The sequence below is a fragment of the Sylvia atricapilla genome, chromosome 4 (genome assembly GCF_009819655.1).
Source record: "Sylvia atricapilla isolate bSylAtr1 chromosome 4, bSylAtr1.pri, whole genome shotgun sequence".
NCBI lineage: Eukaryota > Metazoa > Chordata > Aves > Passeriformes > Sylviidae > Sylvia > Sylvia atricapilla.
Window position 1 is genome coordinate 68,450,262 of NC_089143.1, and position 25,628 is coordinate 68,475,889.

General features: G+C 42.5%; 1 protein-coding gene across 3 annotated transcripts; it reads left to right on the forward strand.

Annotated features, from left to right (window-relative positions):
- Positions 1-1,732: 1,732 nt before the first annotated feature.
- ANXA5 (annexin A5) lies at positions 1,733-21,265 on the forward strand. 3 transcript variants are annotated; one of them, XM_066318233.1, is made up of 13 exons: positions 1,733-1,773; positions 1,997-2,039; positions 8,551-8,635; positions 9,678-9,772; positions 10,141-10,254; positions 12,440-12,530; positions 13,472-13,551; positions 13,974-14,030; positions 16,458-16,551; positions 16,918-17,013; positions 17,467-17,525; positions 19,552-19,674; positions 20,732-21,265. In XM_066318233.1, the coding sequence occupies exons 2-13, from the start codon at positions 2,031-2,033 to the stop codon at positions 20,792-20,794; spliced, it is 966 nt and encodes a 321-aa protein (XP_066174330.1). In that variant the 5' UTR covers positions 1,733-1,773; positions 1,997-2,030; the 3' UTR covers positions 20,795-21,265. The 3 variants fall into 3 exon arrangements, with proteins under 3 accessions (XP_066174330.1, XP_066174331.1, XP_066174328.1); XM_066318234.1 differs by having other exon boundaries at positions 1,738-1,749; XM_066318231.1 differs by lacking the exon at positions 1,733-1,773 and adding an exon at positions 1,903-1,921.
- The last annotated feature ends 4,363 nt before the right edge of the window (positions 21,266-25,628 follow it).

Genomic DNA, 25,628 nt, shown 5'->3' on the forward strand with positions numbered 1-25,628 from the left:
TGGGAGTTGGGATGGGCTTGCTGAAGCGAGGAGAGGGAGGTAGAGCAGATGCAGGCCAGTGGTCCCATGACAACTGTTAAATAATTTGTCAGACAGATACCTTTTTCCAAATTATGCAAGGGTTTGTTTTATTTGTGAAGTTTAATAGATATTTTTGTGTCAAGAAAAGTAACTTACTGACCTTTGTGTTATATTTATTGTAGTAGAGATTCTGTGAACATATTTCAAAGTGATGATGATTACAGATTTACTATTTCCTAGAGTCTCATTAATTGTTCACATGATACTGATACAGCTTTTTTAAAATTTCCACCTCATCCAATAATTTTTCTTTATCACACATCTGATTTACTAATGAGGTTTAACTTCCACGTGGCACTTGAGGAGCCTTTCCTGCAGTGTTCATGTGCCTCATTCTGATTGACAGCATTTTGCAGTGGGTTAAACAGAGTGGATTTAGCTCCCACTGCATTTTCTTATGTCTACATTGTCTAGATGCTACAGCTTGAAACATGATCCAGTGTGGCCTGTGTCTCGTCTGGGTATGATGTGTAAGGAGAAAAAGATTTATTTTTGCAGAAAGGGGTGGATGTCTAAGCAAGGTTGTGCATAAGTTAAAAGTAACCAATTTGAATATCAACTGCTCTTTTTTTAAACTATACTCTATAATGTTTTCTTTAATATTGTGATTCTACATCTAACCCACATGAGCATTTCCACATGCATGCTGTGAGCAGCTCTCTATTCCCTTCATGCATCTTTGGGCATGTGTGGAATACCACTTCAATGCTTAGATTCAAATCAGAGTTTAATAAGCAAATCAGGACATTTTAGCAGTTTGTTCCTCGGTCCTGCAGAGGAAGCCAGATGGGTGAACAGTATGCACACTGCTGGAGCAACAAGAAATGCTGCACAGAATATTTAAATTTACATCATGATCTATGTTTCTCTTGCTGTTTGTGAGATAAACGCAACTTACTTTCAGACAGAAGTGACTGTTACATGTTAAAATGCTCACACAGCGGGATTTATGTTCATGTTTTATTTTGGCGGAGACAGTGAATTCCATTTGCATTGCAGTCACTTCTCCTTTCATCTGACTCAGGGCTGTGTGGCTGAGGGAGTGAGTCTGTCTGCAGCTTAGATGGAGCAGCTCCTTGAGTAGCCGTGCAAACTGCATCCTCCTTGCTCTCCCAAACGGGATACATCTTCCCTATTCCTGGGGCAGGGAAACGGTCCTGCTGGAAGACATGATATCGCCTGACATGCTTGCAATTTCTGACAGTTCACAGCTACAGCCCTGACATTCCCTTCAACATTGTTCTTGTTGCGCTAACTTGGAGCCAAGCTAGGTTAGCTAATGAAATGTCTTTTTTTGACCGAATTCAGTTCACACTTGCCCCTTAGTGCTGGCATAGGCTCCCCTTCAGATCCACGGGAGCCGATTTTATACAGACTTCATCCGGAGGGCGCTTGAGCACCTGCTGGAGGCTGTCTGTCGGCAAATGTAATGTTTCTTTTAAAAGGTTCGCGATCGCTAAGAAACAAAGCACTAATGCCGCCCCTCCAGGGCATCCCAGGGTTGGAGGAGAAAGTCGGGACTCAGCCGGGGATACCCGGCCTGCAGGCGGCTCCGGGCGGCGGCCGAGGCTCGCTGCCCGCCCGGGGTGGGGCTGGCCCGGCCCCCGGGTGAGGCAAGAGCGGCGGGGCCGTGCCGGGACCTCCTCCTCTCCGCTCGGTGCTCGCTGGGTGCGTGTTTCAGTGTCCCACTCGGTCCGTGTCTCGGTGCCCCGCTCGGTGTCTCGGTCCGTGTCTCAGTGCCCTGCTCGGTGTCTCGGTCCGTGTCTCGGTGCCCCGCTCGGTGTCTCGGTCTGTGTCTCGGTGCCCCGCTCGGTGCTCGCTCAGGGCGGCGCGGCGGGAGGCGAGGGGCGCGGGCAGCCGAGGCGGGCGGGCGCTGTCGCTTTTATGTCCCTCACTGTCGCATCTCTCTTTGCAGACTCGAACTCGGCTCCACCCGGAGGATCCCAGAGATGGCGAAGGTGAGGAAGGCGGCGGCTCCGGGAGGGCACGGCCCGTGCCCGGCCGCTCCTGGGGACATCCTTGTATTCTCCCTCTTATTACTTTCCCTACTCACCGATTTCTTTTCGGGCTGTCTTAAACCAGCCCATCCCCAAGCCCGGGCGGACGCGGACGGGAGGCGGACGGGGATCATGTGAGGGACGCGTCAGGCACAACTCTTTTATTTTTTTTTCCCCCCACTAGTTTCCACTAATTTGTCCAAGTTTTCGGTACCCTGTGTTTATATTGCGTATGGGTGGAGGCTCCTTCCACTGAAAGGAAGTAGAAAAAAATATCGTCGTGGCAGTATCTGGTGGTGGCTCGGGGCTCGGTATTTCCATTCGCAGTTTCCCACAGCTAACGTGAATTTTTCTGGGAGTCTTGGAGCTATCATGCAGTTCTTCGTTTGGGGATTTTTCCTTTGCAGCCCTTTGGTTGCTGTGGTTTGAGCCTGGATGAAGGCGTGGAAAATGCTACGGACTCCAGCATTTGTTTCTATAATTGCATCAAATGCATATGCTCTGAAAAGTAAAAGAGGAGTTTAATGGCTTTGTTGTAGGGTTTGTAATGGCTTTATGGGGTTTGTACTGCTGTAGGAAGTGAAAGCAATCAGAATCTATTAGGGCTTTCACAAAGGTCAGAGTAATTGCACTTAATGAGTGGAATGATTAGTAGTGTTTTAATACCCTAGTTAATATTTACTCATATTATGTCTGGATTTAGTTTTAAAAGGAAGAAAGGAAACTTCTTTTAAAGAAAAAAAAAAGTTTTTAGTAGTATTTTTCTAAGTTTTTGAAGTTGTGTTTTGTTGTGGCGTTTTCTTTTGAGTGACAAAGAAGGGGTTTCTTTTAGATCTCTAAACATCAAGCCTGGATTGTAGGATGTGTGTTAGGAGAACAGGAGCCCTTACCCATGCCAATGCAGGGCACCTGGCCAGAGAGATACACTTGGACAATAAGACTTTTATTACAGTATATGTAGCATTGCTTATAGGCTTAAGGGTAACTTTCTTTTACTAAAAACATAGAAATTTACATTAATCTTGTCTGTCCCACAGAGACAAACTTTAATTCCTCTTCTAAACAGGAATATTTACTTCTTTACTAGTGCAAACCAGTTACTCTTGGCTTCAGGCAGTAAATTTTCTACTGCCTAAGGTGACACTTGGGGTTGGTTTTTTATCTGTGATGGGTGATGGTAGATTGAAGTCATTGGAACAATGAGGATTTTTATTAGGGAGGCCTTGTTCTCCAGTTTCCACATTCAGAGGCTGCTTTCCAGTAAGTAGTATTCTTTGCCTGTGCAGTTAGGCTGCCACGAAAGACTGGGAGTGTTAAATATTGTAGCCTGTAACTCATTTTATGGAAACAGAAAAGGCAAGCTTGAAGAAGAAACTCCTCATGACAGCTGTGTGTTCTCTATATTGCATTATGAAATGGAGGTAGGAGAGAAAATGCCCATGAAATATTGACTGTCAATTGACAGAAACTCCTTGTGTACAACTAAAGCTTCAGAGTTCACAAAGGCTGCACAGCACAGTGTACTGGAGTCTAGTTTGGCCTAGGTACGCCACTGAAGAATAAAACCCTTGAAGAAGGTAAGCTATATATAGTTGGTGTCTTGGTCACTGAAGAGCCTGTCCTTGCCCAGTTCTGTGAAGCCTTTTTTTTGCTCAGAGGCCTGAGGAATTTTGCGTGTTCACTGTCCAGAACAGAAAGGTTCATTCATTTTGTAGGAAAACCACAGCATGCTGTGATGTACTGCACAGGCTGGGCTCTCCCTGCCTGTGTTTATCTGCTTGCTTTGAGGGAGCACTTGCTGCCCTGACAAGCTGCCCTTTCTCTCCTAGCTCTGTGTGAGGTGGTCTTTGTTACTGCAGCAATGCACAGGGCACCATCTCCTCCTGCTCTGTGCAGGAACTACTGCCCTATGCTTGCTGGCTCAGAAATCTGGAAAGAAAGCAGCAACTGCTGTGGACTAATCTGTTTTGGTCTGCTACTTCCATTTTTTTTGTGAATAAAACTTTGGGAGTATTTAGTGTGTCCATTTGTAAACTGCCAGGAAAGGATCACTTGCAGCTGGTGAAGGTGTGGCCACTCTGTCCTGTATCTGGAGTTCTGTTCTGCCAATGTGCACGTGTGACTGGGAGCACAGGGATAGTATTGCCAGCTCCATAGTGGTCCAGAGGATTGTCTTACCTTCCAAAGTACAACACTTCTTCAGAATTGGGCTCTGAGCAGCCCCCTCTGGCTCTGTTGAGGTTACTTGTGACGATGGGTTTCTCAAATATGTCTGTGTTGGTTCCTATGTGGCTGCTGCTTGCTCTTCTCCTGTCCCACTCCCTCTCTTCCTTTTTTTTCCATCCCTCCACCCTGTCTTTGATATCTCCATGGTGTACTGACTCAGAGTTCACCACAGATGTTGTGTAATTGTTTTTTCTCAAGAGTTTAAATTTAGTGGGGCAGATGTGAGTATAGTCTCCTGACTTGAGCTTACTCCTCCTGTGCAAGCAGATAGTCTGAAGCACTGTTAAACTTGAAGAGGTTTTGCAGACATGTCTTTATAGATTTTTTATAGATTTTTATATTTGCATCAGCTCTATGCCTGTATCCATTCACTCACAATATCATTTGCACTGTACTCCCTTTGAAATGTCAGGAAGTAATTGCATATTTCTTGTATCATGTTGGTTTTAGAGCACAGTTTGAACTGGCATCTCTTTGTGGGCTTCAATGGCTGTGAAGGCTTTCAGGTCAGCAGTGAACACTGTGTTGTGTTTATCTGCTAGATGGTTCTTGTGTAAGACATCTTACAGCAGTCTATCATTTATTCTAGCACATGACCTTCTGGGCTCTCCTCTGTCTGCTGGAAATAGCATACCTTCTCTCTTTGCTGGTAAATATTCTCCATTTCCAATCTTACCACTCCACAGTTTTCCTCTGCCATCTTGTAAACAAATGGCTGCTTAAAAAAAAGAAAAAAGGTCTCACAGCACCTTCTCTGCACTAAATACTGGGTTTTCAGCAGCAAATTTTTGAGACACTGCTTCTGTTGCTGCAGAGAAAGGGAGTGGCTCTTCATCTGTGGAACTCTGAGAAGAAGTTGCTGTACGTGGTACAGAGCCATGGTAGTGGGGAAGGAGTCTCAATCATGTTTGCTGATATCAATCTCTGCATTTAACAGTAAATAAACATGGGCCTGTGGATGGGAAATATTTTGTGACTTGGTGAGGAAGATGAAAAGGAACCTTGTTAAGTGGCTATTGTTACCATTGCCAGGATATGTGGCAGTATTAATTTGTGATGCTGAACTGTCTCTTGGGAGACATTCACTTTGGGGTGCTGGTTAGAAACATTTCCCCTGGTGAGGTTTCATCTTCTCCTTCTGGAAACCTTTGCTAGCACAGAGTTTGACAAAAATACCAGAGAATGTGAATTTCCTCATTTGGAGGGGCATAAATTCTAAAGCAATATTATCTCTTACTTTGTAGTATTTTTTTTTTGCCTTTTTTATTTTCCCCTCTGCCTTTTCATGCTAATTTTGTGTTTCTAGTAACTTCATTGGTCTCACAGGGAAGTGTCTGGAGAAAATGAAAGCCGCTGTTTATTTCTAGTGTGTAATCGCAAATTTCTCTTGCACTACAGATGACTCCTTAACAACAATCACTGTATTGGGGAATGTAGGCAGAAAAGAATGTGTGTAGGTTTGGGGTGTTACAATCTTGCAATATACTTTGTGTTGAGGTTTTTTGTGTTGTGCTTCCCTTTATATTTTTTACTGCCTGGTGTAAGGTGTGGTGATTGAGTAAAGGATAACTCTAAATTACACAAGGATTTATGTTGAAGACTATTTGTCTTTTTCATTGATATCTTTTGGCTGCTACTGGGTACTGCTTACTATCCAAAGAAAAATGTACCTACGAGGCTGTAATGTTATTGTGTATCTGCTTACTTAAACGGCAAGGAATGTTTAAAGATAAGATATCTTTTCATAGAGGTAAATAAATAATGAAGATTGTCTGATTCATAGCTCCTGTTTCAGATTTGCTGTGACAGCAAGTTTGGGTCAGGCTGTGATGGTGGTTCAGAAGAGGTGCTGCCCTCTCTTTATGTGGCCAAAATGTGCCATGTTTGGGAACAAGGAGACAGCTCTTTCCTCCGTAGACTGAGTATTTTACTGCTGCAGAGCCTTCTGCTTGTGTCCATGGATTTCACAAATGAGAAATCTGAAGTGGAATAACTAAAAGGGCATTTGTGAATGGTGGAGTGTTTCAGATGGATTTGTGGTTGTTGAACACAATGTACCTGAAGTATTCCCTGCTGTAACCCAATTGTCAGGCCACACTGCAGTGCTCTAAAAAGCACTGGGGTTGAGTAGGGTTCTGATGTGGATTTAGGGATGGCTTCACCCTTCCCCAGTATGGGGCCAGATTGGAAGTGTCACATCTGCCCACACGTGGCTCCTAAAGGCAGGTGTGGCTCAGGTTCTGACGGAGGGTGGTTGTGGCAAGTGGGGTGCCAAAATCCACTGAGTGCTGTGTGCCACAAGGGAATGCCTGGAATGCAAATGGTGCTCAGACATCAAGGAAAGTCTTTTAGGCTTCAGCTGCATCAGGAGATTTTCAGGAGCTACTCATCAAGCTTAGTGCATGTTCAGGTTTTCTGTGCAGTGCTTTGGAAAGGAGAGTTTTGAAGGATTCCTGTCAGTAACAAAAATGAGAAGGGATGCAGAGAAATTCCATCTGGCATTTAGTGTTCACACATACTTTGCCTATAACAGCCACACAGGAATGTTGTCACACGACTTCGGAATTGTGAAGGGGAATTCCACTTGCTTATAACAAGATAAGCAAAAGAAAGCTAAAGATCAATATCTACTTCCCCTGAGATTTGTTGACATTTGTAATTTCTAAAGGAGAATTGTGGTACTTCTGTAATATTAATTATGTTGACATGATATGGAACAAAAATAAAATAAATAACCCCACTCTGGCTAGAGTGGTTGTAAGGGAGGAGGAGGGAGAGACTTCTCAGTCTTTATCTATTCTACAAAATTGAATTCAGTTCATAAAAGTGAGTCCCAAATCCTTGATATTTTTTTCATGGTAGCCTTTGGAATTAGCTAGGAAGATGACAATAAATACATTCAAAGTACTACCTAAAAAAATTGCTTCCAGTGGGATTGTTACACCTGAGTTATTCAGGCTATTAGAAACCATCTCCCAAAAATAAATTTGTTGTTGCCATTAAATACCATGAAGCTTTTGTTCTGATCTGTCAGAATATGTGAGAAATGAACCTGACTCCTGGCTGCTGCTGCTGCAGTGGGAGCCCTGGGGAGTCTCCGCTGGCAGGAGCACACGGGAGCCCTGGGGCAGTTTCTGGTTACTGCTCTTTTCTTCCTGCCCTTCTGCCTGACCTGTCTCTGATGAGTGCACTGACTGGAGAGCGAAGCACAGAGTGGCTGAAATTCCTAACTCCAGGGAAGGCCAGATGGCTGTGCTGCCTCTGGAGTAATCTGGTGCCAGTCTCAGTAGGTGTCTTGGCACTTGCTATTGTGCACTTTCTTGAGAGTGGAAAAATGCCCTGCCTGTACCTATTGCTGCATTTTTATGGCAGTGCTTTACAGGAAATTTTCCCTCTTCAGCTGTTTGAAACCTTCCTATTCCCCAAACCCAGCTGTTTCCCCTTTTGGCCACTTCCATAGTTAATAAATTAACTACTGTGCTAAATACATATATAGGTTCCTGAACTACCCTGTTTAAATAAAGGCAAAACTTTTCCACGAGGATGATGAATGTCCTTTTGTATTTAATCCAAAGAGAAATTCCCTCAACAGCCATGTTCCATGGAAACCAAGTGGAATTATTTTTGTGTTTGGACAAGCTGATCTCTTACCATTATGCTGGAACTGTTATTTTTTTTTTTTTAACTGTAAACTAATGTGGCTGAATCACTTTTTAAGAAGTTGCTCATGTTGCTCACAAAGCACTAGGATGAAAAAATGAAGGCAGTTGCAGACTTCGATGGGTCTCATTTACAGGGTGGTGGAAAAAATAGGTGTGATACTACTTGAGAGTTCCAGTAGGGTTTTCTTGAGGAGAGGTTATTATTTCCATATGTGTCTTTGTGCCATTTGCCTAACGTACATGATTTGTGCAATTAATTTTTCAAATTTCTTTAGCAAATGTAAATTCTTAGTCATTTCCCTACATTCAGGTTCCAGCATTGGAGATAACAGTAGTTTGCAGAATTGGTACATAAATACACTCAAATTTAGCTGGTGCACTGCTAAGGAAAACCATAGTAGTGCCTCTGGAGTGAGCTGTGTTTAAACACCCACAGACTGCTCTTTAGCCAGACAATTGCAAGAAATACAGTCAGCTTTTGGATTGTGAATTCAAATTTAGCCTGTACTCATGTATGAAGTGAAAGATGCAATACTCCATTTCATGGCTTTTTCCTTCTCCCCCTGACCCCTTTTCTGCCCCAGTACACGAGAGGCACCGTGGCAGCCTTCGCTCCTTTTGATGCCAGAGCTGATGCCGAAGCCCTTCGTAAGGCCATGAAGGGAATTGGTAAGGATAATTTTTATTTTACCACAAAGAAAAGGCTCTTCCTCCTTTGCAAACATCCTTTCTGATACACCTTTTTGTCTCAGTAGATGAGAGTAGGGCGTGTGTCTACAAGCCATGGAACGACAGCCCCAGGACCACACTGGTCTGGGCATGTCCTGGTTGTGACTGCGCAGCTCTCAAGGGTGTTTATTTTTGGATTAGCATAAGGGAGAAAAGGAGTTCACACATTCCCCATTAAGAAATGGATGCTCCACATGCTGTTCTGGGCACACAAAAGTTTTACAGCACAGTAGCCCTGGATTTACAGGGACAGCTGTGGGGAATTACAGCAGCATGGTAGGAAATCTGCACAGAAAATCCGCAGCAGCCTCCTCAGCCTGGAAGTGTGTGAGCACAGTGTGCTTACTGAGACAAGGAATGTGAGCACACAGTGTGAATGCAGACTAAGAAGTGGTCTGTAAACCCACACTGTAGCTTTCTGCCCCAAAACTTCCCTGGGAGACCAAGCCCCCATTTGCTGCTTTCTCTGAAGCCACCTTTGGAAGGAAGCAGAAGGAAGGGAAGGAGTGACGTGTGATACACCTCAGGCTACAGGCAAACTCGGTAGGGCTGGGAAGATGCTGTGCTGGGAGGACCTACCTTGCAAGCTTTGTCTGTAAAATGGATAATAGCTCCACACAGCTGTCCTCTTGGGTGTTTGGGATTGCTGGACTGAGTTTTGCTGGGAGTTGGCAGTTTGTTGGTGAGCCCAAAGGAAAGGCCTTTCTGTGGAATACAGACTGTGACTAAATGTTATAACTGGTGCTTGAAGCAGAGTCTGGATCAGAGCACTGATGGAAAACAAACAACATTTAAGTCCTCCAGTCATGTTTTTGCACCAAACTTGGTGGCTCAGCTTGGGGTACGGTGACATTTGTTGTTTTAAATGCCTCTGCTGTTTGCCAGTAGACTGTTGTCAAAGTGTCTTTCACTGCCTTTTGAGTTTGTGCCAATGCAGTTTGTTTTTCAGAGTGTGTTTGTAACTTGTACTTTCTAACTTCAGGGACTGATGAAGAAACTGTGCTGACGATCCTCACCACCAGAAACAATGCTCAGCGTCAAGAAATAGCTTCTGCCTTTAAAACCTTATTTGGCAGGGTAAGAAGAAATGGAAATACCTCTTGAAATGAGCTGGTTCTGGCTTACAATGATGACTTTAAAATACAAGGCACATTCACCCTATTCCCTGTAAAACATTCCTTACAAGAAAATCTACTTTGCTTTTTTCTCCTCCTCTCCTCCACCCTGCCTTATCCTAAAAAAAAAAAAAAATCACAATGTGTTTCAGGTTTTCCAAATGCTATTTATCCTTTTCTCCTGCTTTATCTGTTTCAGCTGAGGTACCAATTAAAACAAAAAGAGAGGTGTCCCTTGTGTTTTTTGCTGTGTCTCCAGCTTGCAGATCGTGTGCATCCTTTTAAAATGCTTAGTCCTTGTTCATCACAGCCCTGTTTGTTCTGCACTAGGATCTCGTGGATGACCTGAAATCAGAACTTACTGGCAAATTTGAAACCTTGATGGTGTCTCTGATGAGACCAGCATATATTTTTGATGCTCATGCACTGAAGCATGCCATCAAGGTAAGAGGAATCAATGTGTTACATTAAATGATTGGTGCTTTTGGTTGATTAAAAAAAAAAAAAATCAGCAAAGATGTGCTAATGCCTGCCAATGTCATGGTTTTGCCTTGTTTTTTTATCCTAGTAACTCAGAGGCAGTTTAGAAATCTACACAGCATAAGAATTGTACCTTCTGTTTAAATACCATGCGTAGATGTGCATGTTGCTTTCACATTCTTCTTGCTGTTCAAGTGCAGTGCTGAAGTCCAGTGGGCTCTGGTTTTTCTGCTGTGAACAGACAAGGTTTAATAGCTATGCACCTGTATGAAAATTAGTTCAGAGCATTTAAAGGAAGTTGGTGCTCTTTGTTTCTTCTTGACTGTTATTTAAGCTACAGAGTATTTAGCCCTAATGGATTGCAGTGCAAGTCCAAAATTGACTAGCTTGTGTAAACTGGTGTCCCCCAAAATTATGAGCAGGTATTGTCTGTAGTATTGAATGTGCTGTAAAAACTGCCTCAAGTAACACAGAGGGAATAATCAATGGCCCTGTCAGTGTTACCCTTCTATATTTTCTCTTCAGTGAGTGCATTTAGTGCCTTTCTGGGCAGACCAGGTAAACAAACAATTTACAATGTGGATGTGTAGGAATTTCAGGGTCTCTTTCATGTGCTCTTTTTTTCCGCCTCTGTCACACCTGTGGAATTTCAGGAATTGGATGACCCTGGACTATTTACAGTATTGATCAAAATAGAGGACACTGAACTTGACTCTAGTGTGAGGTAGTGCTGTGTGGAATGACACTCCCATGTAAACTCTCAAGATCCTGGATGGGCAACTGGTTAATATATAGGCTTTAGTCAACTGTGCAAGCAAGTGCTCATGCACTTGTGACCCAGCAAATAGTCCCTCAGACAGAAACTTTGTTCCTGGAGCTTTTCTGTAATGCCTTTATGTGCACTGGGGGAAGGGACAGAGAAACTGATAAAGGCCTTGTTGATTTATAAAACAAATTGTATTCCCAAGCTCCTCTTATCGATTTAGGAGTCAAAGACTGACAGGGAAATGACAGGATAGATGGGTGTAGGAGGTAAAGCAGAGATAGTGAAGCAAGAGTGGTTTTGTTCTTGTCACTTAAAAAAAAGGGGTATTAAACCTTAGGGATGATAGAATTTCAGAGAATGTGTCTGCACAGGAAAGGATGTCAGTCCTGGCTGCCATTCAACCAAGGGGGGGTAACAGTAAAGGAGATGTGATGGCAGGAACTTGAGTGCAAGATAAGTCAGCTAAGAGCACTAACTATGTACTGGAGGCTGTCCCATGAATTTTCAATGCTGCTGTTTGGATTACAGTGAGTTTAACTGTGCCTGCCTCCCTTGTTGAGTAGGCACGTTCGTGAAACACTCTGCATTTTGGAAATCATTGCCTGTAACCTGGCAGGTCTGTATTCTGGATAGTGCAGTTGCATATCTTTGTATGTGTTTAGTATTCAATGTTTTCCTTACAGGAAAGGTTGTAAATAACATGCTGAAGCAAAAATTGCTCAGTATTGCATTTCAGTGTTGCTTTTGTGAAGTGACTCCTTTGTATGTGTGAAGAGCAGTGGATTATTCTTGCAAACAAAGTAGGCTTAGACTTGTGGAAACAAGATACTGGTGTGGCTTTTGTAAATTTTATCCTTGTAACAAGTGAAAGAGTGGCTGTTGTTTCTGCTGTCATTTAGAACTGCAGGATTGCTGGAAGTATCTGGGTTAGCAATTCTGTTGTAAAGTGTGTTTGCAGTGGGAGAAGGGGTTTGTTTAACAGCACAGTTCACAGTAGGGTGCACATCTGTGCTGGGTGGCTCAGTGTCCTGCCTGGTGACAGACACCAAATGATTTAGAGCTAAGGTGCAAACTTACTCCATTCACTTCTCTTGGTGTCCTTGATTGTAATGGCAAAGAACTGAGGCACCCTTGGCTGGGCTTGGGCATGGAAGGGCTAATATGTATCCTACAGCACTGGGTTTTTATAAATTATTGGGTTGGTTTTAAAAACAATTCAGACAGAAGTGGGAGAAATCATCTTCAAAACCCCCACAGTAAACCAGAAGAAGGAAATATTTTTATTTGGTCCAAATGTATGAGTTCATGCTTGGTTTTGATTGTCAAAGGGAATTGTTTTCCTTTTGTTATTCCATCAATTGATTCATACTTGCACCCCTGCAGGGAGCAGGAACCAATGAGAAAGTGTTGACTGAAATTCTTGCCTCCAGAACACCTGCAGAAGTGCAGAATATTAAACAGGTTTATCAGCAAGGTAATTTTCTCTATAAAATAAGGATCTCTGTTCAATTCCCTTAATAGGATTTTAGATCATCTTTTAGATAGGGCCTATCTCTGAACTGATGGATGTGTCCAATAAGAGGGAATTTTTCTGCTCTGTTTCAAAACTTTGTGTTGAAAGGAACTAGAATTTGAATTGTAAACTGAAATAGTTTTTATTTCAGGGTTATGACTGCAGGTTGTGATGCTTTGTGCTTTATAGTTAGAATTCTTTCAAAGGCATTTCTTTCCTCCACTTGTTATTTTCATCCCTTTGACTGAAAGGTAATTTTCAGTAATTGGAAACAAGAAAACTGATATCACATAAAAAACCAGAAGTGATTTTTTTTTTCCTTTTGCTCTATGTTGTGTTCAAGTGCACTTATGCTAAAGTAGGTGCAGCTTTTGGCTGTCCCCAGGAGTAGATGCTTTTGCCCTGTAATTGTGGGTTTATTTTTCAGGGCAATATTTAATTCAGCAAATTTCTTTTAGTTCTATGCAGATTCCTGCTGCACAAGAAAGTCTCACATTTTACCAAATTTTGAGCCCAAACACAGAGTCTCCAGGGGCAAAATTTATTAGTAGCAGACTTTTCTGGGCTCACAGTTTTTGTACAGTGAGACTGCCATATTTTAGCATGACTTCATGCCTGTATCCTCTTTAGTTCCTTAAGGAGCTGAACCCATGCATGTCACCTTGTATTTCAAAATATTGTGAGTAATCTGTTCCTGACATGAGGTGTGAGGTGCTGTATTTTCCTCTGTTAGAGTAGTATTATGCTGTAAGTGAAAGCAGAATATGTCCTGAGTGTTAAAGATGTTTCTGATAGATGATTCTACAAATTGTGAGCCCAGTGAACTTTTTGCCTTTCCTTACTTTCCCCTCAAAATACTGAGGGAGCCTGTAGGGTGGTGAGTGCATGTTGCTGTTTTGCAGAGTATGAAGCCGACCTGGAGGATAAGATCACAGGAGAAACATCAGGCCACTTCCAGAGGCTGCTGGTGGTGCTGCTGCAGGTCAGTGTCCTGTTGTGTGATGACTTTCACGTCCAGGTGCACTTATCACTTTCTGATTACTAAGCTGGGTTCTGGGTGGGCCCAGTGCTGTAGGTGGGATTGGCTCTGGAGCTGAGTCACTTCCTCTGACCTGCAGGGTCAGCCTTGGGCTCCCTTCTGAGTCATTTCCATATTACTGAAGCAAAAAACTTCTGTGGTGCTCATGGGTGCAGGTGCTGCTACATGGGGTTTTGAGGGTAAAATGGGAAGAGGACACTTATTTCATAGATACATGCAAGGGAAAAGGAAAAACAAGGTGGTTTTGGAGAAGATGCATTAGGGAGTGACTTCTCACAGTAACTTACAGGCTCAACATAACAGCTAAATGCTTTTTGATATATCTTCTAGTTCTTCAATTTAACAACTTTTGAATTTCTGATTAGGCAAACAGAGATCCTGATGTTGGAGTTGATGAGGCTCTGGTTGAGCAGGATGCTCAGGTGGGTGACTGACTTAAAGTTTGGGGTATTTCTACAAGTTATCTCACAAAGTTGGTAAACAGCTAGAATTCAAATGTGAAAGAGTGATAGGTAAGTTTCTATGTGGTTTTTTTATGTTTCTGTGTGCTTTTTTGTATGTTCTGGACAAAAGAAGTGTCAAAACCTGAAATACTGGGATCAAAAGTTTTGGCACTTCCACATTTCAATTTTGCTTACTACTTGATGAAGGGCCTGAACAAACCAGTTCAGTAGACCATTGGAAGAGAGGCTGACACTTGGTGTTGGCCACTGCTGGAAAACTCAGATATTAACTGTTCATTCCTTAGTATCTGACTTGAACTTCTCTCTGAATTTCATCCCTTGTCCATGACTGCTCCCTAACCCTGTGCTCTGGATGGAAAGGAAGGCCAACAGTTCACTGGTGTTCTTGCCAGTCTCTTGATGGGTGCCATTTGCTTTGTTGGAGTCACAGTCAGTATTTCAGCAATTTGATTGCAACTCATTTAATACAGGTTTCTTCCCAGTTATTTCAGACGACTCTGCATGAGACAGTTTTCTCTCATAAATTGTCTGTTGAGATGGAAGAAATACAGGGATTGTTAAAGGTGACATGGAGTAAACACAGAATATCAGATCAATAAACATTCCCCTGATACCACAGCAAGATGGAGAGACTAACTGGCAAAACACATTTTACTGGCACAGGTCTATCCTTTGTCATTTAAATTCAGAAAGCATTATTGTTCTGCTGTTAATTTCCTGTGACAATTACAGCTGGAAAATTAGAGGGGAAAATATTTGAATCGTGAACTAGACAGCTCCATGAAATTTTCAGTCTTGCTTTTGGCTAGGCCTATGTAATTGAGGAAAACCAGGAAGCATCAGCCCTAGTAGGTAGATAGGTTGCTTTTGGCCCCTTTAATTGGGTTTAAATGAGCAGCTAAATTTAGGAGGCACCAAGGCCCGCTGTTGAAAAGGTCCTGGTTTTCCAAACAGTCTTTGTGGTTTGGTGCATACATTTAGCTTGGGCTGGGACCTTGAATTAATGGACTTTCCATTCACCATCCACCACAGCTGGAACAGAGTCAGTCATTTTCTAATTGCTATTGTCGGGTACAGATGGTCAGAACTGAGGTGCATGACTTTGCAAATGTAGGAATATTTTCAGATTCCCAATGTTTTTCTCAAGCCATATATTCTGGAAAGGACTTGATATGTTAAAAGACAAACTTTTTGCCCAGTGGTGATTTTTAAACTTTTTCTGTCTACCATTACTAAATATTAATTCAAAGTAATTGTGAGACTTTTCTGAGAATGCCTGAAGGAGGAAGTCTCACTTTTTGGAAAAGATTTTGTGAATATCACTTCTTTAAAGTTACATAGTCGAGGTACATTTTGTGTATTGCCAAGTGGCAAGGCAGGTAAAAACTTAAAGCTGACATGAAGTTCTATTTACAGCTTCTAGTCGTAAATCAGTCTTTTGCTGGTATTTGTAAATGCTCTACTGGGACTTCTCATTTGCTACTTGATGGAGAGTGATGGTATTCATTTGGAGGGCTTAGTATATGTTATTTGTAATAAATATCCTTGCAGTGATTGCCTTGAGAGCTTTTTCCTCTCCACCTTTTTTTATTCTGTACCATTTATATTAGAAAGAGCATATATACTACAACATGTACAACCTTTCTCCTTCAAGTGTTTAGCACACAATTTGGAAAACAGCAAAGTTTTCCAGCTGTCAGGAAAAATAACTTGCTTTGTTTTCCAAATTTATTTTTCTTTCGCATTTTCTCCTGGCACTTGCTCATCCCAACTTCTTGAAGTCCTTTATTTTCCCGATGCTGAAAATGCACCCAGGTCTTTGCATCAAAGACAGACTTACCTGAAAAGCCATGAATGTGCTAAAACTATGATTAAAATCTGGTTTCGAACAACTAAGAATTTATCAGCCCACAAATCTTGTTTCTGAGAGCTAAATCCATCTTTCCCTCCTTCTTGGAAAACTTCCTCCTGAGCCAAGCTGGCAGGATTCTGCTGTTAAAGAGCCATCATACACCAAAATTTTGCTACTTGGTTTGAAAAAGGAAAGGGGGAAGAAAGGGCAGAAAGGGCAGTACTGTGAATAGATTTCATCTGCTGTATTATCAGAGTTTCAAGAAACTTCAGGCTTATGAAGAGGACTGTGCACAGTCAGTTTCAGGGCCTGAAGCTGCATTGCTCAAGGAAATGCTTTCACAGTCCATTTCAGATTTTTAAATTTATTTCTAAGATGAGTTCAGTACTTGGCAGTTTTATCTATTTTTTTCCCTCCAGCTATAGCTTGTGAATAAATTTAATGCTCCTTAGAGTGAGACAAATAGAGCTTTTCAACAGGATGCGTGACCACAAAGCAAATGCTGATGTTTTGATTTCTTATATTCATAACAGGTTTTGTTCAGAGCTGGGGAGCTGAAATGGGGAACAGATGAAGAAAAGTTCATCACTATCTTGGGAACCCGCAGCATTTCCCACTTGAGGAGGGGTAGGTAGTGTGAGGGCCTGAAAGCTTCTCCCTGAAATCCAGCCTGGAAAAGCTCAGCCCACATCGAGGTGCCTATTTTATGAGCTGATAATTGAGACACAATACCTTTCCCCCCCTGCTCCTTGCCCATCCATAAGTCTGTTTTACTAATCTCTTTAGGCCATTGGGAATAATGCATGGGGCTGTCCCTTCCAGGTGCAGGGAGGGGTTGCATAGGGGACATCTGATGGGAAATTGGTGCTCATGACAGTGAGTGGCAATAGCACCTGAACCGTGGGTAATGATACACAGGTGGCATTGTCCTGAACCGAGGGGCACTGGCAGGAATGTTGGCTGTTCACTGACTGAGCACATTTTGTTTTGCAGTGTTTGACAAGTACATGACCATTTCTGGCTTCCAGATTGAAGAGACCATTGACCGGGAGACCTCCGGTGATTTGGAGAAGCTGCTTCTGGCAGTGGGTAATTGAGTCATTACACATCTAGCACTAAGCTGCCTTTGCTTACTCCCAGGCCTCCTAAAATTGCAGTTGTCACAGAGACTGGCATGAAAACAGGGTTCCTTCAGGAAGGTAATTAATCACCTGAGATCTATTTTTGTATCTAGAGAAGCGGTGGTTAACTGCATTCTGTTTGGTCATGTGCACCTCTGCCAGAGGTGAGACAGAACTCTGCCTTGACTTGTATTCCTGGCAGCTAATCTAGGACAGTGTTGTAGAATTTGTCTAATAAAGTCTCTCTACTACGAGAAATATATGTATGTTCTAAATCTCAGAACCCAAAGAGTTATAACAGAGGAACAGACCAGGTGACACCACAGGAGACAATAACCCAGTATGACACACGTTGTCTTGGCAATCAAAGATTGCTCTCTATTTAGCATCAGTCAGTAATTCAATTATTTGCTTTCTGCAGTGAAATGCATCCGAAGTGTGCCTGCTTATTTTGCTGAGACCCTGTATTATTCCATGAAGGTATGTAAATGTTTTCCCTAGGTCACTTTCCATCTCCTCCAGCTACAATTCCTCTCCCTTTAGCTTGTTCCTAATTTCTTCTGCCACTGTAAATGCTGACAGATGCAGAGTGGCTAAGTATCTGTAAAAGGTTCAGGGAATGCAGGTCTGGGAGAGGATGCAAACAATTCAGTTTCCTTGGAGTTCGTCATGGGTTTGTCAGACCTTAGACCTTTTAGTCTCATCAGCTGTTTAATTTGGTGTTGCTACACTGGAGAGTATCTGGCAAGATCCACTGGGCACTTCCAGCTGATGAACACTCCAGTGTCTTTAGGTGGTGGATGTACCGAAAAAGGAAAGGATTGTAAATTGTGCAAATTAGTGCTCTTTGATTTGGATGTGAGTATTTCCAGACTGAGGGCGTTAGGTAGCACTGAAATACATTTTGGTTACTATCCATCCAGTTTTGAGAAGCAAAAGAAATGCAGCAGAGAAAAGGAAAAGCTTAAACAGCTGCAAAAGATTACACATGGGAATTGCATTAGTGCATCCATGTTTCTGTTGGCTTTACCTTCTCTTGGATGGGAAGAGATAAGCTGGAAAAGCTGTAATTTTTAACTCCCAGTGAGTAGTATTAATTAAACCAGAGTCAGCTAGGCTGTTGTTTTCAGGCAAGTTATCAGCTTCCCTGAGGAATTCCTCCCTTCCCCTTGCTGGAGACCCCTGACATGTGTTTGTCAGAAGATGAGGTGACAAGCTTGAGAGTTAATGATGAGACACACAATGATAGCTTCATTTTAAAAAGTCCTTTACTCCTTTTTTAGATACCAATGTAGAATAAGGTTCAGGTGAATAACACAGAATATTGTACCAGTGGGCTGAGCTGTCTGAGGAGGATTACTTTTCTTTAATTACTAATTTTTATTTTTTAAAGAATGAAATTTTCATATAGGCTTTAGATGCTTATACACTTCTGCTATGAGGAGCCTGACCAATGTGTGCTAGTGAGATCCTCAATTTTTTTTTTTTAAATATAAACAAAAATCATTTAACACATCAGATAAGAAAGCCTTTTGTCAATTATCACTTCGACAGAGGAGTTTGTACTTCTAGTTTATCAGTTTGGCCTGACAAGGTTCTGCACTGAGCAGAGCTTGCTTTCATGATTAGATGGAGTAGAGCTTGGCTTTTATTCCTGGGAAACCACCGGACTCATGGCATAACTTTTGAGCAGCTTTAGGGCATTTCTAGGTGTAATCCAAGAATATTGCCCCCAGAAGGATTGAGTGGCCCTGGACGTTAGGCTGAAGATGACCGTGGGGGCTCTGCCAAGTCCTTCCCTGAGGTGCATCTGCAGGTCAGCACGTGAAAGTTTCTATGGCTTCAGCTTGTGTGGAGTCTGCCTTGTCTGAGCAGAGGGATCAGGGCCTTGGTCTGCACAGGAATGTGAAATGTTTCAAGCACTGAAGATGATGAGCAGAGTGGGGCATGTTTGTGTGGTTGGAAAAGGTTTGTGACATTTGCCCCCATAATAAACAGCTGGAGAGTTCATGGGATGAGGTGTTCTGCTGTGTCCTACTGTATGATGTTCCTTTGTACTGGTCACTGTTGGGATTGAGGTACCCAGTGTCAGAACTGCCTGCAGCTCTGCAGCCTCAGGGTGCACTGCACATGTGATTCTGGTTGTGGTGAGCAGCTGTGCTACTGTGTAAGCTTGCAATGGGGCTCCTTTAAATTTATGTGGGCATTCACAGTTGAAGCCTGAGGTGAAACATGAAAATAAGAGGCCTGAGCATTTGACACTTGATAGAGGTCCAGGGATGGAGCACCCTGCATGGTCAGCCCTGTGTTCTCCACGTTTTGGTGTGAGTGTCCCATGGTACTGTCTCAAGTGTTCTGTTTTGGAGCTGAACTGTAATGCAGGAGTGGTTTGAGATGCCACTTGTTGCTTTCATGTTGTACCATAGTTGTTTGTGCTTCATGTTTTGTTGCAGAATCTGTCCAGAAGAAACTCATATTTGAATGTTATGTGATCTTTTCTTTTTAGGGGGCTGGCACTGATGATGACACCCTGATCAGAGTCATGGTTTCAAGAAGTGAAATTGATCTGCTGGATATTAGACGAGAATTCAGAAAGAATTTTGCTAAATCTTTGTACCAAATGATTCAGGTAAAATTTCTGTTCTGTTCTCGGGGAACACAGGAGTCACTGAGATGTCACTGTTTTCACTGTTATTTTTCTTGGCAGAGGGTTGGTGTGGGTAGAGCTGGGTGACCTGGGCTCTGAGGTTGATGAGTTCCTATGCAGTTTGACATAGCATTATTTTGGTGGGGAACACTTCCTGTGGAAAAATGTTTCCTTCTAATGTTCACTAGGGCAGATGATGTAATTTTCTGAAATTACAATTACTCATACACCATTTTTAGCTACTGCATAATTTCCTTGTTCTTGTCTGGGTTCCTTATTGTGCAGCGCTTCAGAGACGGTGCTGGGTGCAGAGAAATAACACTGGGGCTGGGAGTCTGAATTATCATGAGGTTGAAGTTTAGATCTTGGGTTGTGGTAGGGAACCCTTTGTAACATTTCCAAGTGGAAAGAGCTTCACTGTGGAATCACTCTGAGTCATAATTTCCTTTGAGTGAATGGGAAGGATCAGGAAGGGAAGGAGCCAGCAAGGAATCTGGAGCCAGCTGTTGCTGCAGAGTTAAGCCAAAAGGCTTTTTTTCCCTTGTTTTATTTTGAAAGTCTGCTTTTTATGATTTTTCTACTGTTATTCCTGACATTATGTTCCTTAACTACGCTGGGTGGAGTTGCTTTTTGGCACTGCCTGTCAGGCCCATATGGATTTTGTATCAAAGCTTCCCATTGATTACAGGGATCAGAGCTGGTGCCTCTCTAGGCAGTGGCAGGTGCACTTCTTTGCCCATGTGTTGCTTTTGGTGCTCCTTTGAGCTTCTCCTTTGGACTTTCCCCTGGAGACAAATGCATCAAATGTGCAACGGGTAGCTCTGGTTTTTAGTAAAGCTTTTTGAGATTTTTTGTCTCTGGCAGAGTCTGTCTGTGTAAATAAAACTGGCATGTGAGAGGCAGAGAATTTCCTTGTGTCATTCCTGAGTGGAGAGTCATCGGTGTGGATTTCCTGTGGGTGGGATGAATGTGTAAGGGGCTGGGGCCCTCCTTGGCAGCTGCTCTGGTGACTCACAGTGCTGCTGTGCTGCATTGACAGAAAGACACGTCTGGGGACTACAGGAAAGCTCTGCTGCTCCTCTGCGGTGGAGACGACGACTGATGAGCAGGGGACACGCAGCACTCGTCATGCTCCAGCTTTGCAGCCCTTCATTAGCATGTCTGCCTGAGGTTTTGTATCTTAATGCTTTGTGGCTGCTTGAATTGATACTAGGATTGCACTTAGCAAAAAGGAGCGCGTTATTATCCCTCTTCTTCCCCACATCCCAAGTTCCAGGAATTTCAAGTGCCTTCTGTGATCTGCGAGAGTCACCTTCATGGAGGGTGGGTGCTGAGCACAGAACCCAGTTCTTTACAGGTGTTTTGCTGAAATAGGAAAAAATAATAATGCATTTCACAGTAAACTCAACATTATCCTTTTTTGCTTTTATTCCTTACATTTCCACTGAATGTTAAGCTAGTTCTAACATGGCAAGGAAATCCTTTGTATGTAATATTTGAATGAATTCGCTGAACATATTACTAGTAATCATTGGAAATCTAAAGGACCAATAAAATTGTCCCCCTCACGTTACAGTTGTGTGTGTGGTTTTTAATTGAATTTAATGTTTTAAAATCTATTTTCCCTTTGATGTGATTCCACTGCCTCAGACTGTTGGTACATACTTCATTCTGTTATTGAGATTTTGAATTATCTATGGTGTTTTGCAGCTCTCCATCTTCATGTCTGGCCTAGGATCTGGGTGCTGTGGTGATGCTGCTGTTTAGTATAGTTGGAAAACCAAAGTGTTGGTGCTTGCTGGGCATTGCATTCTCATTTTGTGCTGCATTGTTTTTCTCCTCTAAAGCTGGGGCAGGGAGGGAAGGAAGGAGAGTTGCTGTGCAGGGCCAAGGTAGAGCAGGTGTGTGCTGCACTCTAGGACCAGTCAAGGATGTCTGGGATGGAAGCAGGTGAAGAAGAGATGGGATCTGTTCTTCAGGGATCTTGTGAGAAAAGAGGATGGTTGCAGCATCCCTCCCTTCAGGTTACTGGGGAGCAGAGCACAGTGTGAGAGAAGCACCAGCCTGTTTTGTGGGCTGCCTTGAATTCTCTGCTTTTGTTCAGCATTTATGACTGGATCTGAAAATCAAATTGACGTGTGTGAAGGAGAATAAAGAGACTTCTCTTTCGTGCCTTGGTGGTGTGAGCACCATGGCTCCAAACTTGGTTTATCAATCAGTCATATACATTAGCTGTGGAAACTGCACGTTTTAATAGTCCTCCTGAAATTGATTCTTCATACATTATTAAGAGCTTTAAAACTTTCATGTGGAATAAATGTAAAGTTTTAATTTTTTATGTTGTAATTCTGAATTAGTATCGTCGTGATCTCTTTCTACTAAGTGCTGTGTTTTCAGGGTAAAATATGCAGAAGAAAAAATTATATTGTGTTCAGATTTTGTTTCCTTCCCTTTCCTGAAATGAATTGTCGGTTTTGTTTTTTGTGGAGCTTTTACAGATGTGTTAGCAAGCATTGTTAATTTGCAGCTACTCATCCTGGCTAGCCACACACACTGCAAGCTTGGTGTGACCACTGGCCTGGAAATACCTTGGGATAAGAGGAGGTTTGGGGGGTTTTGGTTTTTATTTTTTTTTTTTTAAGGATTTAATATTTACCAAGGCAAAATCATGCACAAAAATCTTTAAGGCACTGATTTCTACTGCTTTAGAGATTAGACAGTGTATTTAATTTTTCAACCTCATTCAGGTTTTTTAGCATTCTTAGGAGAATACCGTCTGATCTTCATGATTTGTTTTCAGTTCTTTGATAGATTTTTGGTTCACACATGAAGCTTTTCCAGCAGAGTCTGACCCTTGTCACAAACACGATGTTTATGATTTAAATGGAATGATCTCAATACTTGCAAAATTTTTAAGTAGTGACTCTGACCAGGAGTTGTTGGGGTCAGTATAGAAACAGTCACCTGCAGGCAGTTTTAAGATGCAAATGGGAAAAAGCATTTGAATTTCCCTTTTGAAGTCATTAAACAGAGAAAAAGAAGTCTGAGAACCTTTCTTACTCTAAGAAGTCCAATTAACATGTAAAGTAGTTAATTGAATTGCAGTATATGTAGTATTTATTGTGTAACATCCCTTTAGGAATACAAGTTTAGGAATCTTCAGTGCTTTCCTAAGAGAGCTTTAAATTGCAGTGAATGAATTACTTCTGTGGCAAGAGTTAGTCATTGGTGTGTTTGGCTTTTTCTCTCCATCTTCAGATTTTGAGTCAGGAAAATTTGGGTTATGTTTATTTTGTCACAATTCAAAAGTGTTGAGAAACCCTGTCAATCTCTTTGCAAAGTCAGTTTGCAAAGGTTTGAGCATGAGCACTAAAATGAGCATGAGCCCTCTTGACCTATGAAGAATCTGTTTTAAAGCAAACTTCAGTAAGTAGAATATTGTTGGTTTTCTCTAAGGAGCTACTGTCCCTTCCTGCTCTTTTTCTCTTCCCTCCACACGAAAGTGTTTAATGGGCTCCCCTTTTACTGCAAGAAGTATGATTCTCTTTATTGCTTTCATCACAATGTGTTTATCTTTGCAGTATTGAACACAGTGTTTGGGGAAAATGAAAATTATTAGCTTCTTTACTTGATTTCTTTTCCCTCAGTTTTGTTATTGATGCATATCAAGTTATGATTTTGCCTGGTTTAGATTCATGATAAGTGCTGTTAATATTGTTTCTTTATCCCACTTCAGCTCCCTGAGAGCTTGAATTGCTGTGGGCATTCAGTTTCTCAAGTATGTGCTGAAAGCAGTAATTTATGAACAAGGCAATGTTATGCATGAAAAACCTAAGCAATAACTCTTCTTTTTGATTTAGCATAGAATTCACCCAGAAGTCAGAGAACTGGTGAGTCATTACAGTGAAGAGTGGTGGGTCACAGCTTTTGTGGAGTGGGGTATTTCTGGTGTTCTCTGGAAATGCCACTCGATAGCTTACCTGGAGTAAGTATGTGCAATGTGACTATAAACAGCACTTTGCAGGTAACTCACCTGCCCAGTGTCTGTAGTTCATCCTGATGTTGCACTTCTGACTTGAAAAGGTTTCACCTCTTTGTCTCAGTAAAGCTTTTAGCATGTGGTTGTTTTGTTCCTGTCCCAACAAAGCATCTGCAGAAACAAACCTTACAGAGTGGCTGCACATAAACCACACAAGGCTTTTTCTAGCTGTGTCTTCAAGAAATGTTGCTATAATCAGCAAAGAGAGCTAAGTGGACAGCCTTGTTTCATCTTTTAGTGCCTGTAGTTACAGCTCCAGTTTCTCTGGGTGTGGGTGGAGTGAGCTGAGTTCCCATTTCCCAAATGGGACAGGAGTGTCATTTTCTCCAGGCCTGTGCCATTTTGCCATGTAGACAGGGATGGTGCTTTTGCTACAGGTAATCTCATTCAGGCCGTGGTGATGCTCAAATCCTCTCATTCTCTCTTGAATCACTTCCCGGTTTTTTGGTTTTGGGGGTTTTTTTTGTATCTTTTTTAGGTTGCTTTATCTGGTTTCCTTGATGTAAGGCAAGAGTCAGACAATTGATTTTCTTTGTTATGTTTTCAGAATCTTTTAATGTCATCTTCTGACCACTATGAAATGAGAGAGCAGTGAACAAAATACTTTATTGGAAATAGAAACTGGGTTTATGCACATGACATTTTAATTAATGTTAAGCATTTACCTGCTGCAGTCTGAGCATAGACAATATCCACTCTTACTCCCCAGTCACAGATATGGGAAATGAGAAAATATGTTTTTGTTCAACTCATGCATTTACAATTGGGGAGTTAAGCAGAACAGATTTGGCTGTGCAGTATTATTTGATTTACAGAGATTTCTAACCTGCAGTCCCTGAATTACTGCTGGGTCTTGGTAAGCCTGGGCTGTTACATCACTCAAGCATCAGCATAACTGCCCTGCAGTCTCCAAAGAAACTGGAAGGATGTAGAGGATCTGCTACTTTAGAAAGAAAGTGTAATTAGCAGGAAAAACTTGTGAGAGGGAAAGAACAAATATATTATATTTGATTTTTTTTTTTTTTGCTTTCCAACAAAGTTGTGGTAGCAGAGGAGGCATTTGTAGGATGTCATGACAAACTCCTAGAGCAGGAGAGGGAAAGGATATTTTAAGACACAAACTAACCTGGTCTGCTACCAAAAGAAGAAAAATGGCCAAAGTAATCTTCCATTGGTATCTGTGGGAAATGGGCTCATAAATCCTCCTGGATCTAGAGCATATGTGAATAGAATTTCCTCCCCAGTTGGAGTTTTCCCATGTCTGTAGGAGCAAGAGCAAAGGCCTTGCTGCCTAGTAGCTTGTTTTCCGTGTCAGCTGTCAGCAGCTCCAAGCTCCGTTTCACAGAGGGAACCCTGCACCCAACGTTCTGTTTGTGTGCTTGTTTTGGTCGGTTTGCTTGGGGCAGAAGCCCTGTTGGTTTTCTGTGTTCCCAGCAAGCAAAGAAACAACTGCAGCACCTTTCCTGCCTCTTCCAGCACTGGATGAGATTCTGATACAGCTGGAGTTTTCCCATGTCTGCAGCAGCAAGAGCAAAACCAATTGCAGCGGATAAAGGTCTTTATGGCCCAAGGCTTGAGCTGGGATCTAGTTGGTGGCAATTTCTGAAGGGCACCTGCTGCAGCCCCTTTCTGAGGGAGAGGAGTGTGGGTGCTGTGAGCCTGGAGAGCCGTGGGTCCTCTGTGAGTCCCGGGGTCAGAGAGCAGGGCAGAGCTCAGGCCAGCAATTGAAGAGATGTTCCCTCCTGCAACCTTGGTGCAGGCACAAGGGTGTGAGACGTGCTGTGGGCAAGGTGTTGTGCTTGTGCCACAGGGATGTCTGCCTGCCTGGGCAGTGAGTGCTCCCGCAGGGGCTGCAGGAGGAGCAGACCCCCAGTGTTGCCACTGCTGGTGCACTGTC